Source organism: Lipotes vexillifer, unplaced genomic scaffold (genome assembly GCF_000442215.2).
Source record: "Lipotes vexillifer unplaced genomic scaffold, Lipotes_vexillifer_v1.1 scaffold415, whole genome shotgun sequence".
NCBI classification, from domain to species: domain Eukaryota; kingdom Metazoa; phylum Chordata; class Mammalia; order Artiodactyla; family Lipotidae; genus Lipotes; species Lipotes vexillifer.
In genome coordinates, this window is record NW_006774345.1 from 548,661 (window position 1) to 563,578 (window position 14,918).

General features: G+C 36.0%; 1 protein-coding gene across 1 annotated transcript in view; it reads left to right on the forward strand.

Annotated features, from left to right (window-relative positions):
* Positions 1 to 14,918, forward strand: part of EPYC (epiphycan) — a 38,397-nt gene that overhangs the window by 22,068 nt on the left and 1,411 nt on the right. Inside the window, exons 3-6 of the mRNA XM_007449110.1 lie at positions 2,072 to 2,243; positions 7,494 to 7,652; positions 8,504 to 8,706; positions 10,012 to 10,107. Of these exons, the coding sequence (XP_007449172.1) occupies positions 2,072 to 2,243; positions 7,494 to 7,652; positions 8,504 to 8,706; positions 10,012 to 10,107 (630 nt within the window). The remainder of the gene's footprint in view (positions 1 to 2,071; positions 2,244 to 7,493; positions 7,653 to 8,503; positions 8,707 to 10,011; positions 10,108 to 14,918) is intronic.

Below are 14,918 nucleotides of genomic sequence, written 5' to 3' on the forward strand. Positions count from 1 at the left end.
GAGCCTCCTTTTGGTCTCTCTGCAAATCCATTCCTTCTGAATCTGCCTCCTTCCGACCCTGCAGATGGAAACCGTATGTTTCTCTGTTCAGGGAAGTGTGCCTAATCTTCTCAAGCAGAGATTTCTGGACACGTTTTATAATATCTTCATGTATGGCTTCCTAATGCACCAAATACACTGTAATTTGCTTTTGGTTTGCTTTCAACGCATTAATACATTCGTTGATTTTTTCTCAGCAAAATCTCTAAAATTAAGCATAGAGCTGTGAATTAGATTTATTTTGGACAAGCAAAATTTTTTTATTATTTTCAGTAAGTACTTGTTGATGACCTACTATGCTACAGCCTTGAGGTACAAAGATAAAAGACATAACTCAAAGCATACCATCAAGTAGGCTTGGGTTGGCAGAAACCTGATGGAATCAATCCCATACAATGTAGGAAGGGCTGAAATGGAGAAACTACAGAAGCATAGGACACACATCCAGAAAAGTAAACTGACAAAAATAGTTTAGCGTTCCTTAAAAGGATAATTTTCATTTGTGAAGGAATGTATTCAAGTGTATAAAAGTGACATTAAATCTTAGGTCTATCAAAATTTTATGGTTAACTGAAACATCTATCTAAAATATTCAGAAAATATCTAGCCTAATTATGTACTTATTTTACACATGAAAGTAATAGCTTGCATATCATTTTGACATTAAGTAAGTTAGAAAGCAATTTGTGTGTGTTTTGCTTTTTTTTTTTTTTTTTTTTTTTTTTTTTTTTTGGCAGTACGCGGTCCTCTCACTGTTGTGGCCTCTCCCGTTGCGGAGCACAGGCTCCAGACGCACAGGCTCAGCGGCCATGGCTCACGGGCCCAGCCGCTCCGCGGCATGTGGGATCTTCCCGGCATGTGGGATCTTCCCGGACTGGGGCACAAACCCGTGTCTCCTGCATCGGCAGGCGGACTCTCGACCACTGCGCCACCAGGGAAGCCCTCTTTTGCTTTTTTAATGAAACCAAATAAAGGATGGAAAGAATCAGGAGGCCATATCAAGGTGATAAAGCGAGAATTTGGAATTTCTGAGATGCCATGAAATAACTAGGCCTCAAAGGGTGGTTCCTACATGTTGATAATTGTCTTGAACAGATTTCCTGCCCAAAGTTGCAAGGTCGGCAGGAATGTAGGGTAGGGAGGTAGGGATTTACTAAGGGATACAAAGGAACAGACTGAGATAAGGGAAGAAAGTTGAGAGTAACGGGTTGTTTTAAATGCAAACAGTGTTCTTAGAAGCAACAACTCACTACATAAAATATGCAAGTAAGAAGAGAAAAGCAAGTGTAATCTAAAATAGAAGCCATGAAAAAAACCTTGGAGAAGCTTTTTAAATTGTATAAAAGTGCCTCCTATTGTCAAAGCTCTCAAAAAGGTCAATTTTAATACCCAAACATTATTGGTAATATTTGTTATTCAAATAATAGTGAAAATATATGAGAAATAGCATTCCATAATCAAATCATGTAGTTTTCTTGTCTCCATATATTTTATTTTAGTACAAAGGATACTTTCACTAAAAATGCAGTTGGAGGAAGTGTAAGTCATTGTAAAGGAACAGAATATTTGAATCTAGAAAAACAAGGATTAAAAGGACTTGAAAATACACATCAATTTCTTATTGGTTATTGTCTACAAGAGTAGAACTGGGGCTGCAGGATGAAGGGGACTTTGGATTTTACTCTGCACACTTCTGGATTAATTTGAATCTTTCACAGCAATAACATATTCTTGCAATGGTAGGTATTTAGAAAACAATAAACGAGGTTATTTTTAATGTTGTAAAGAGCAGTAAGACCAAAATTAAAAAGGCATTGGAAACTATTACTAAGATTTGAGAAACAAAATTAATTAAAAACAATAACAGTAACTGGAACCGCATGTACCTTCCCAGGCAAGCAGGCGTCCCACCTTGTTCAACTTCAGAACACCAGCGACCTCTTGCGGCAAAGATGGATACATTTTAAATTTGTGTAACTGCCACAGAGGGTGATTGAGAAGGTTGCCTGATGAAATTCTGCTTCTTTTTCAGATTGAAATAGCGACAGCGATACCCTCGGGGAACAGAGAGCTCCTCACCCCGCCACCACAGCCAAAGGATGCTGAAGAGGAAGAGGAAGAGGAGTCCACCCCCAGGCTGATTGACGGCTTTTCTCCACAGGAGCCTGAATTCCCTGGGGTTCTGGGCCCACACACCAATGAAGGTCAGGTCCATCAAAGCTGGATTGTAATGAAGTCCACTTGTTCATTCCTCAAAACTGCCAAGCTCCAACTCTGCAGGGCGCCCCCATGACCCAAGGAGTAAACTTTGTTATAGGCTAGGTTTGAAGCAGGAGATATACATGTATTTGGTATTAAAATATAAAGCTGTTTTAATAATTCTGCCTTGGCATGATGGAAATGATCAAATAACCAAAGATTTGGGGTCAAAACACTTCTCTGGCATCATTACTCAGAAAGCTTTGTGGTGGGATGCATTTCTAGAACAAACGATACACTATCAGCAAGATCAGAATCCTTGTCTGAGAGATCAGGCCCCAGCAGTTCAAGGAGATCAAGTGATGATGAATGACGATGATGATAATGATGATGGTGATGATAGTAATATTATTTTACATTGATTGAGCACATGCTTTCTGTGGGCCATAATGCTCAGCACTTCACATTATCTCGTTTGACTATTGCAACCTCCTTGTGAAGGTATTATTTTTTTTTTCATTATTACCAAGGAAACTAGCTCAGAAAGCACAGGAACTTTCCAGAGATCACACAGCTATTAGGTTCACACACCGGGTTTGAAGCAAGCCTGTTCTGATTCTTGTCTGTGTACTTATTGGAAAACAGGCTTCTTTTCACTCAGTCCTGGGAAACAGCAGGAAAAGGAAAAGAGAAGAAAGTATTTCATAACATCGGACTCCATCTCGTAGGGCCTGAAGTTGATGTAAACCATGGCCTTTTATTTAGGTCATGAGAAGGAATTCCTGGTGCTGAGCCTGATTCTATGATTTGTCGGTATTTCATGTTAGAATTTGTCAGTGTCAACCTTGGGGGCTGTTCAAGTGGACTCACACCAGAACACTTTTACACACACGGAGAATGGTGTTGTGAGGGGGTACAGAGTTCCCATTGCAAAGGTTTGGTTAGTATCAAGAGTCTCTGTACTAGAAATTCTGGAGATACAAGACTTATCTTAAAATGACTACTGTTTTCACAGATATTTCTGTCTAGTACAGAGAGACAGACATGTAAACCAACTTACAGACAGTGATGTGTTATAGGTAATATAAGAAAAGTTTGTACAGAACACACTGAGAGAACAGAAGAGAGGAGAGAGCATTCAAATCCCAGCTTTGAGACTTTGCTAGATATACAGTCTTGAGCAAAGCAGTCAATATTTTTTTGCCTTTGTTTCCTCATCTAAAATATGGGATAATAAATAGCAGATCTTACCTCATAGAGTTGTTGTAAGGATTAATTGAATGAAGTTAGTGCCTGGCCCACAGTAAACATCATAAATGTTAGTTATTCTCAATACTCTTGATAGAAGAGTATATCTTTTGTTTTGTTTTTGTTTTTGTTTTTGTTTTGCGGTATGCGGGCCTCTCACTGTTGCGGCCCCTCCCATTGCGGAGCACAGGCTCCGCACGCACAGGCTCAGCGGCCATGGCTCACGGGCCCAGGCGCTCCGCGGCATGTGGGATCTTCCCGGACCGGGGCACGAACCCGTGTCCCCTGCATCGGCAGGTGGACTCTCAACCACTGCGCCACCAGGGAAGCCCAAAGAGTATATCTTTTTTGTTTACTCTCAACAAACTTTTCAGTGTGCAATACAGCATTGTTAACTATAGGAACTATGTTATAAGCAAATGTCTAGAACTTAATTCATCTTACATAACTGAAACTTTATACCTGTTGAACAGCTGTCTCTTTCCCCCTCCTTCCAGTCCCTGGAAACCACGAATCTACCCTCTGCTTCTGTGAGTTTTTAACTGTTCACCAATAAGTAGTGTAAAAATGTTGTCTTTTGTGAAATGCTGCCTATACGCCAGCCACTAAAGTGTTTTATGTACATTAGCTCTTTGAAGAGATACAACAATACTAAGTACTAGTTACTGTTATCTTCGCTTTATGAATAGGAAAACTAAAATTCCAAAATACTATAAAAGTTGTTCAAGGTCATGGAAGTGGTACGTAGGGGCGCTGGCATGGAAACAGAGGCCACTAAGTCCTTTCTTTAATGAAGACACCATATTCTTTCCACATAGTCAACTTTCTATGAAGTAGCAGAACACGCTACAGACAGAACCAGGGAGATACACACACAGTGAGAAGGGAATGTATGTATCCAGCAGAAAGTCCTCAAAATAGGGAAATTAAATATCTCTAGAACATTACTTACTTTTAAGTAATTTCAGATCTTTCAAAAGTTGACTGATCTGGCATCATTACCTAATGAGCCAGGAACAATACAAGAGCAGAATGTCCAATCTTTTTAAAAGCTTTAGTAAAACTTATGGCTCAATAATGTCAGTTTTGAAAGAATATAAGAAAAATTATGACTTAAAAAAAACTTTTTGTCTCTAAAGGAGTCTGAGAATAAGTAATGAAGTTAAATTTTTAATTCACATTTTACTTTCCAAAGAGGAAGCATCTCTCGAAATTCTAAATTTTAAAATTAAATTTAAATCTTATAAATTTATCAAAGGCAAATAGTTTGGAAATACTTAAGACATTAGAAATGAAAATATTATTTGTTATTATGAATATCAATTTCTAGAAATAGTATTCTGAAGCCACATAAAGCAGGCTTGAGTTATGAGTGCAAAAAACTAGAATTAAATAATAACTGGTGTGACTATATATAATTACCCTAAGTGATTATTAAACTAGCATGACCATGAATATATAGGACAAAATGCTTTACTTTCTAAAAACTGTGATAAGTAGCAAATATTCATTTACAGTGATTAGAAAAATTATAAAGTATTAAATAATGCATAGCTCTCCCTCAAAATTTTTTCCTAGATTTACATTCCTAAAATAGTTTTCATTCCTGAAGTTGTTATTATAAGTGATTTTTCTATTTAACAACAGTAATAAGACCTTAGTAGGTGCATTACCAGTTCTTGATCTCAAACCACGAATGGCTCCTTCAACGAAGGCAACCAAATGTCCCGATTTGCCTGGGAGTGAAGGGATCCCAAGACCAGGGGCTTCCAGTGCTAAAACTAGCAAAGTCTCAGCTAAATGGGGATGAATTGACACTGAGCAATCCCAAGAAAGTCTTCCATCACTTTCTTCTTCTATCTCTCATGGCTAGTTCACTTTCCCCATCCATCTCATGTCTCACAACTTTTTCTCCTCCTCCCTAAGCCCCTCAAACTCATCAGAGAGCTTAGCCTCCTCCTTCACAAAGAAAATGCAGACTTCTGGTCAGCAGTTCTTTGGTCTTTCTGTTTGCAGACATATAATTTACCTACGTCTACATCCATGCATCTCCTCCTATTACAACAGAGGAACTGTCTGTCCTCCCACATGTGGGATGTAAATTCTTCCGATTGTGTTTTTTTTCCCCTACTACACCTATGATTTATTATCAGAATTTTGCATTCTTTTTCCAGTAATAGTGGTAGAATTACATTAATTCATAATTTTTCCAGGGTATGACTAGTGACCAGAAGCAACTAGGAAAACTGACAAATTATAGAACAAACTTTCTCTCAATGAACTAAATGATACATACAGGGATTGAGCTAGGAACCTTGGTTTCACAGATGCGTCCTTCACACCACAGATTTTAAATTAAACTGAAATCTTCATTTTTCCCATTGTGTTTTCAGTCCCATTTCCTGCTGCTCTCTCAGTATCCTTTTTATATTCAGTCTCTCTTCCTCTGGATTCTTTTCTTCAAATCTCTCCCACTTTAGTCCATTTCCTCATCATACACACCACAAATATGTCTTCTTATAGTTATCACCATCTTTCTTTCCTTTTTCTTTACAGTCAAACATCTCAATAGCATTGTTTGTATGTGCTGTAACTATTTCCTCACCTCTAACTTCCTCCTTCAGTGGCTGTAATCCAGCTTCCAGCCTCATCACTCCACAGTGTTTACTGAAGTTTCCTATAATCCCCACAGTAACTAATCCAAGAGACATTTTTCAGTCCTTAACTGACATCTCAGGAGGCTTAGATTATTTTCTATTCCCTATTGCTTCAAACTAACTCTCCACTTGGCCTCCGTAACATCGTCCATCCTATTGTCCTTCTTTTCTTCCGGCCATTGTTTCTCTATCTCCCTTGAAGCTCACTGTCCTCTACATGACCAATAAACAGAGTGCGAAGGACGGGTAGGAGTGTGTATGTACGGGGGTGATGGAAAAAATTAGATTAATAAATGGAGATATAATCCAGCCTGACAATTGAATCTGTTGTCTTTTCTATCACCATTACCCTAGCCAAGCAACCATCATCTTTTATCTAGATAACTCATCTCCTCTCTGCCTACTGGCCCTCCCTCAGTCTTCCAGCTTACCTTCAATCAGCGTGACATCTTAACATGCAAATCTGATCATGTAATACCCCTGCCCATCCTTAGGATAAGGAAGAAAACCTGTAACACAGCCTATAAGGCCCGTGTGTGTTGTCTTAAACATTGCAATGCTTGCTGTGCTGTAGCTACAGGGACCATCTTTTGGTTCCTCCAAAGTGAAGGGACTTGGCGCCTGCTGCTTCCTCTGCCTGCATGCTCTTACCTGTCACCTGCATAATCAAGTCTTGTTCTTCCTGCAGATTTCAACTCAATTATCACCTCCTCAGAAAACGATGACTCTAAGACTGAATCAAATTCCTGTAGTTTATGCTCCTATGATATTTCTTGACATTTACCACAGTCATCATTTTATTTATTTGTGATTAACATTCATCTTACATAGCAGATTATAAAACAGAACTGTCTCTTTGGCTCACCACTGTTTCATCAGCTAGCACAGTGCCATTTACAAAGAAAAGATTTAATAAATGCACATTGAGTGAATTAATATTAATGATTATTGCCCTATCTTTTTCTTGACTTTGTTTCAGTGGGTTGTTTAAATATTGAATGAAAGACCTAATAAAAACATTATATGTGATGTTTTAAATTTATAAAAGCCATAATCTTAACATTTACATTTGAAAATAGAATTTCCAGTAAATATAAGAGCAACAACCATGCAATATTCACTTAGTAATTTAAAATAAAATTTTAAAGCATTACAAAGAATATACTAATTATTGGGGTAGCCTTAGTTGGTATATTTGACTTTAATATTCCATTTAAAGAAAACTATATGAGAAAATATTAAATATGCCAGAATAGTCTGAGACTCGAATCTTAATAAATATTCGTAATCACATAATTTGTTAGAAGTTGCTTTTGTTGCTTACATATATTGTTTGCCTCTTTCTTTTAGACTTTCCAACCTGCCTTCTGTGTACTTGTATAAGTACCACTGTATACTGTGATGACCATGAACTTGATGCTATTCCTCCGCTGCCCAAGAACACTGCTTATTTCTATTCCCGCTTTAACAGAATTAAAAAGATCAACAGAAATGATTTTGCAAGCCTAAGTAAGGATGATGGCACTAATACCCTTCTCTTTACAGACTTTTCCTAAAATGTTTGCACTGTGAAATGTTGGTACTGAAAATGAAACTTGAATATCAAAATATGACTCAAATCAATTATTTTTACTTTTGAAGGTTTGTTTTATGATAAGAAAAAAATGGTTGTTATGAAAACTATAAAGGTTGTTATGAAACTATATAGTTGTTGATACTCTCAAACTATTTTCAACTAAAGAAAAATCACAAATAATTCTATTTTATAGGTTAAAGCTCATTATCATGTTGTAACAATAAGAGTAGAAAGTCATGGTCATATATTGACCAGGATCTGGCTTGTTTGAATAGACTTCCAGTAAAGCACAATTGCTTTATGATTGATGAATGCAAACCTAAATTCTGACTTTATAATTGTTGTCAACTTTGAAGAATTTTGGTACTTGTCTTCATTAAGTGTTTTAATCATTCGAAAGTTTCTTTTTACTGCTTTTGTATTTTAATGCTAATGCATCTATTACTATTAGAAAATACAATAATCTGCCATCAATGAGAAAAATGTTTTAAATAGAAAATCCAGACAAAATTTATGAAGAATATAGGGAAAAGACCAGTTAAATATAATGAGTCAATTTCTTTGCTAAAGTTACACTTTCTTATAAGAGCATAAATATGAATAGTATTTGGGGGAAACAATTAAATTTTTATGAAGTTGTTAGAAACAACTGTTTCATTAATTGTCCATTGCTAATTAAATTCATATTTATATTTGCTTGTATATGGGAAAGTTCATATTCCTATTTTTATGTGAGCAAAACATATTCAAGAATATTTAACTACCTCCCTCATTTTTTTTCCAGATGATCTAAGAAAGATTGATCTGACATCAAATTTAATATCTGAGATTGATGAAGATGCATTCAGAAAGCTACCTCGACTCCGAGAGCTTGTCCTGCGTGACAACAAGATAAGGCAGCTCCCAGAATTGCCAACCACTTTAACATTTATTGATATTAGCAACAATAGACTTGGAAGGAAAGGAATAAAGCAAGAAGCATTTAAAGTGAGTTTTGAGTTTGAATATGAAAGACTTTCATCTTCCCATTCCCTTTGCTATCAATGACTAGCCTTTTTATTTCCACAAAGGGATTCAATTTGATGAGACTTTTAACTCCTAAAGTAAACTTTACAACACTATGTATCATGCTTTGGGGAAATATTGTGCTCTGGTACATTCTGAGGCTGCTCAAACACCAAGAAGAGAAAGCAAAGCGGGAATAAGAAGTGCGTGGCTATCTGGAGCACCACTCTATAAATTGCACCTGGAAATGCTGTAAACTGGATGAATTGTATTTACCAAAAACGCCACTTAACAAGAGTATCTTATGTGGTTGGAAGGACAACTACTTGTACAGAGTGTGGGTGGTGCCTTTGAGGGTAGAAACCTTCTAAATTATTTTGTAAGGAGAATGGATTCAGTTAATCTTATGCATTTTGTTTTTTAAGTGAAGGAAACAAGTTTGGGCTTAGAGTGACTTGCTTGGAATAACAGCATAGAATTTGAGAACAGTAACCAGATTGGCTTTCTTACCCACTCTTACTCCATTCAAGCTGCTCCTCTAAATATATGTTGAACAAACAAATTTAAACTACTGTTTGAAGGGACATCACATTACTTCCATGGAGGATACAGGGGGTTACATGGACCCGTTAGCACTGAGCAATGGTGGAAACCCTGTCTCTCCACTAGCCCTCCTGTGACACCACCCTGGTGGGCAAGGAAGTTAGGGCACCTCATTAGAGCCTGGCAAAGGTCAAAATCTAGTCTCTCCACTCAGATTTTGTTGGCATGGGTGGTAGTGAGTTACAGTTTGTCCTGTGATGTTTGGCTAGAGTAGACCTGTTATTGTCTAAACTTATTCTGTCTTGCTAGGCTGCCCTTTACCTGGTACTTGGGCTGGAGCGAGCAGGATTTTGTTGGGGAGAACTTTTCATTTCTCCATTCCTGTAACATGAAGGAAATTCTTGCTATGTCTCACCAAAATCCTCAAAATTCTATTGCAGAGTGTCTTATGTGGGAAGTCGCTGCCTTGCTTAAATAGAGAAAGTTAGAGTGGGCAAAGAAAGCTTCTGCCTAGAGATTGAGAAACATGTTTCATTTGCATAGAGAGATATTTGCTTGCTATCAATTCTTCCAAAACTCTTTTGAATTGTCCACTAACACAGAAAACTAATTTGCCTCAATTTTACAAAACAAGACCTGAACAGGCATGTATTATTTCACAAATAGTTTCACAGACAGGGAATTAAAAATACAACTGTAGCACCACTAATTTTTATTAAGACCCTACATTTGGAATGTTTACAGGATATGTATGATCTCCATCACCTCTACCTCTCCGATAACAACTTGGAACACATCCCTCTGCCACTCCCAGAAAATCTAAGGGCCCTTCACCTCCAGGTAGGCTTCTACTAGTAAGTTATCCCCAACACCTCCATGGAAAACAGAAGCAAACAGGTGAAGGTGGGATGCAAAAGCTGTTTATAATGGCATGTTGATACATTGTGACAATTTTTCTTTTTTTTTTCTCCTGTCTTTAATTCATTCTCTTAATCCGAGTACAAGGTAATTGTACATTCATGACTCTTATCTCTACTGATTTATTTCAGATAAGTTTAGTCTTTATTTTCATTCTTTGCCAAGTCATAATGCATCTTTTTGACATACAAAGCTTCTTTAAAAAAAATGAGAGCTTCATCTGCTGAAGAAATGTGTAAAGATTAGAAGTGGAAGAGAAAAAGAGGGAAAGAAAAATCTAATTTGATTTCTAGCTTTCAGGGGGAAAAAAATGTCAGTTTTAGCTCTTGATTTTAGGTTCCATGTACTGAGGAAAATTCAATCCTAGGACATTCCTATCTGCTGAGAGATGACAGACTTCCATCTCTCTGGATTAAGAAAATGCAGTTTTTTCTAAACAAACATATTTGAAAGCTTGCATTACTTTAAATCCCTTTAAGCTACATTTTATCTCTGAAATAATGAGTGAAAACACATTTTCAAAATGTTATGATTTAATATTTTCTAAATATATTAAAAATATGATCAATTAAAACAAATGTTTTTGGTTGTTGAAACAAAGAAAGATAAATTATTTATTTCAGATATGAGTACCTTTTGTTCTACAGCTGTAATCAATGTAATAATTTCATCTGTGGAATAAATCTGTAGGGACACAACCATTATGTGCTCAAAGACACGATATCATGGTGTAATATTACAATCTTTTAGCAAAAAATAAAGTATAGACCATCACAAGAAGTGATTTTGCTATGTGAGAGCAAGTCTGATTCTTTTTTTCTCTGTGGACCCTGTAATTATTTACCTCTGTGAATTTTCTTTTATTCCTATTTATATCTTTCCATACTTCTTTTTGGTGTCTTTTTGTGAATATCTGTCTATGAGTCTTGTCCGAGTCTGTCACTTTTGAGAGTTTTTCTGGCTGTGTTAACTTCGTTAATGTGTATTCCCTTTCTGGTGCTGGTCCTGTTTCTCTACGGCTCTCTCTTGGCCTCTCTTTATCTGGGGGTGAATTTCTATAAATATGAGGATTTCTTGCCTTGTTTAGGATTGGAAGAGGATTTTCAAGGGCATCCTCAGGGAAATTTTGGAATTTTTTTCCCAATTCTGAATTAAATTTTATTATTATTGTCTTTGATGATATTGACTTCTACAGAGTAACCAGGTCTCTGATGTTATATTTAAACTGAATGTGCTTGTATATACAATATAAGATTTTTTTGAAGTAATTGGCTTTACAGTCCCTATTCTAAGGTTTAAAAAGGCATTAAGTAAAACTTTAAAAATATTTCTCTTTCACAATCACCTCACCAATATCCAGTATAAAGCTGTTTTTAATTTAAATTATCTTCATTTTATATTTATTTTTAATGCTCATATAAAAATCTCCTTTTTTGATTCATTTGAAAAATGTTTTTCAACATACGGTATAGTAATTAAGAATGACAACTCTGGCAAAATCAGACTCCCTGGGCTGAAATTCTACTTGACACTATTTAATGATTGGACAAATATCTAAACCTCCCTGCATCTCAGTTTTAGTTTATAAAGTGGGCACTGCATTTACTGATACATGATAAGTATCACTTAAAGGTGAGGTATGATAATTATTAACAATGTGTATCTATTACCTAGCAAAGAAAATAGTACAGTGCATAGACACTAAATCTGTATTATTCCTCATGGGCACTTGGTAATAATAGTCAATCCATCAGAAAGATGTAATGCTTATAAACACATGTGCACCTAACAACAGAGCCTCAGAATTTATAAAGACTACACTATCGGAATTAAACGGGGAAATAGACAATTCAACAATAATAATTGGATTCCTCAATACTCCACTTTTAATAGTGGGTAGAACAACTAGCCATAAGATCAACTAAGAAACACAAGACTTGAGCAACATTATATACCAACTAGCCCTAACAGTCATCTGTATAACATTCAACCCAACAACAGCAAATATACATTCTCCTCAAGTGACAAGGAACATCTCCAGGATATGCAATATACGAAGCCACAAAACAGGCCTCAACAAACTGAAAAGAATTGAAATCATACAAAGCATTTTTCTGATTACAATGAAATTAAAATAAAAATCAACAACAAAGAAAACAGGATATTCACAAATATGTAGATATTAAACAACACCTTCATTAATAAGTCATGGATCAGAATAGAAATCTAATAAATTAGTTCAGCAATATGACAGTTTACAAAATCAATATATAAATACTAATGTATATGTATATACTAGAAATGAAAAATCTGAACATAAAATTAAAACAAGCTTATTTATAATAAGAAAATATTTAAAATAAGAAAACAAGCTTATTTATAAGAGTCACAAAATAATAAATTACCTAAGAATAATATTAATAAAAGAATGCAAAATTTGTATACTGAAAACTACGACATATTGTTGAAAGACTTCTGCACAGCAAAGGAAACAATTAACAGGGAGAAGAGATAACCTATGGAATGGGAGAAAATATTTGCAAATCATACATTTGAGAAGGGGTTAATATCCAAAATATATACAGAAATCAAACAACTCAATAGGAAAAAACAAATAAGCTAATTAAAATATTGGCAAAGGAGTTGATTACACATTTCTCTAAAGAAGACATACAAATGGCCAATAAGTATGTGAAAAGGAGCTCAACAAGACTAATCATCAGGGAAATGCAAATCAAAACCACAAAGAGATGTCACCTCACACCTGTTAGAAGGGCTATTATCAAAAAGACCAAAGTTAAGTGTTGGCAAGGATATGGAGAAAAGGTAACCTTTGTACACTGTTGGTGGGAATGTAAGGTGATACAGATATGGGAAACAGCATGATGTTTCTTCAAAAAAAATTAAAAACAGAACTACCATATGATTCAACAATCCCAATTCTGGGTATATGTCCAAGGGAAATGAAATAAGTATCTTGAAGTTATCTGCACTTCCATGTTCATGGTGTCACTTGTCACAATAGCCAAGATATGGAAACAACCTAAATGTCTGTCAGTGGATGAATGGATAAAGAAATTGTGGTCTATGTATACAATGGAATATTATTAAGCCTTAGAAAAGAAGGAAATCCTGCCATTTGCAATAACATGGATGAACCTGGAGAAATAAGTGAAATAAGTCAGCTATAGAAAGAAAAATATTATATGATCTGTCCCATGTGTAAAATCTAAAAAAGTCAAGCTCATAGAATGGTGGTTACCAGGGACTGGGGGGTGGGGGATATAGGGAGACGTTGGTCAAAGGGTATAAAGTTTTAGTTATTCATGATAAATAAGTTCTGGAGGTATAACATACAGCATGGTGACTGTAGTTAATAACACTATACTGTATACTTGAAATTTGTTGAGAGTAGATCTCTAGTGTTCTCACCAGACACATACACAAAAGGTAACTATGTAAGGTGATGGAAATGTTAATTAGCTTGATTGTGGTAACCATTTCACAATGTATACATAAATCAAAACATAATGCTGTATACCTTAAATATCTACAGTTTTATTTGTCAAAGATACCTCAATAAACCTGGGGGGAAAGAGAGCTAACTAAAGGAAAGATATCCCCATATTCATGGTTTGGAAGTCTTAATATTAAGATGGAAATACCCCCCAAATTGATCTACAAATATTTTATGTAGAAACTCACAAGTAATTTATTAAATTATTTGAACTAATCAATGAGTTGAGCAATGTGGAAGGTTATAAAATCAACATAAAATATCAATTGTATTTCTATGCTAGCAATGAACTAAACCACAATGGGATAACACTTTACAGCCACTTGGTTGGCTAAAATAAAAGAGACAGACATTACAAGTGTTGCTTAGGATGCAGAGAAAACTGGAGCCCTCATACATTGCTGGTAGAGGTGTAAAAGAGTGCAGCTATTTTAAAAAGCAATTTAATACTTCCTCAGAATATTAAACATAGAGTTATCATATCACCCAGCAATTCAACTCCTACGTACATATGCAAAAGAACTGAAAACGTATGTCCACACAAAATTTGTACACAAATGTTCACAGAAGCATTATGCATGAGAGCCAAAAAGTGGAAACAATCCAAATTCCCACTATCTGATAAATGGATAAACAAAAATGTGGCATATCCATAGAGCAGAATATTATTGAGCAATAAAAGAAAAAGTACTGATCCATGCTGCAGCATGTATGAATCTTGAAAATACAATTCGGAGAGGAAGAACCCAGTCACAAAAGATGATATATTGTTTGATTCCCTTTGTGAAATGTCTAGAATAGGAAAATCCATAGAAACAGAAAGTAGTTTAGAAGTTGTCAGGGGCTAGAGGTTGGGGAAAATGGGGAGTTATTTCTAATATCTATGGGGTTTCTTTCGGGGATGTTTAAAATGCTCTAAAATTAAACTGTTGTGATCCTTATACAAGTCTGTGACTATATTGAAAACCACTGAACTGTACACTTAAAATGGGCGAATTTTATGGTATGTGAAATGTACTCAATAAAGCTATTTTTAAAAATCTAGGGCTTCCCTGGTGGCGCAGTGGTTGAGAGTCTGCCTGCTGATGCAGGGGACACGGGTTCGTGCCCCGGTCCGGGAAGATCCCACATGCCGTGGAGCGGCTGGGCCCGTGAGCCATGGCCACTGAGCCTGCACGTCCGGAGCCTGTGCTCCACAACAGTGAGAGGCCCGCGT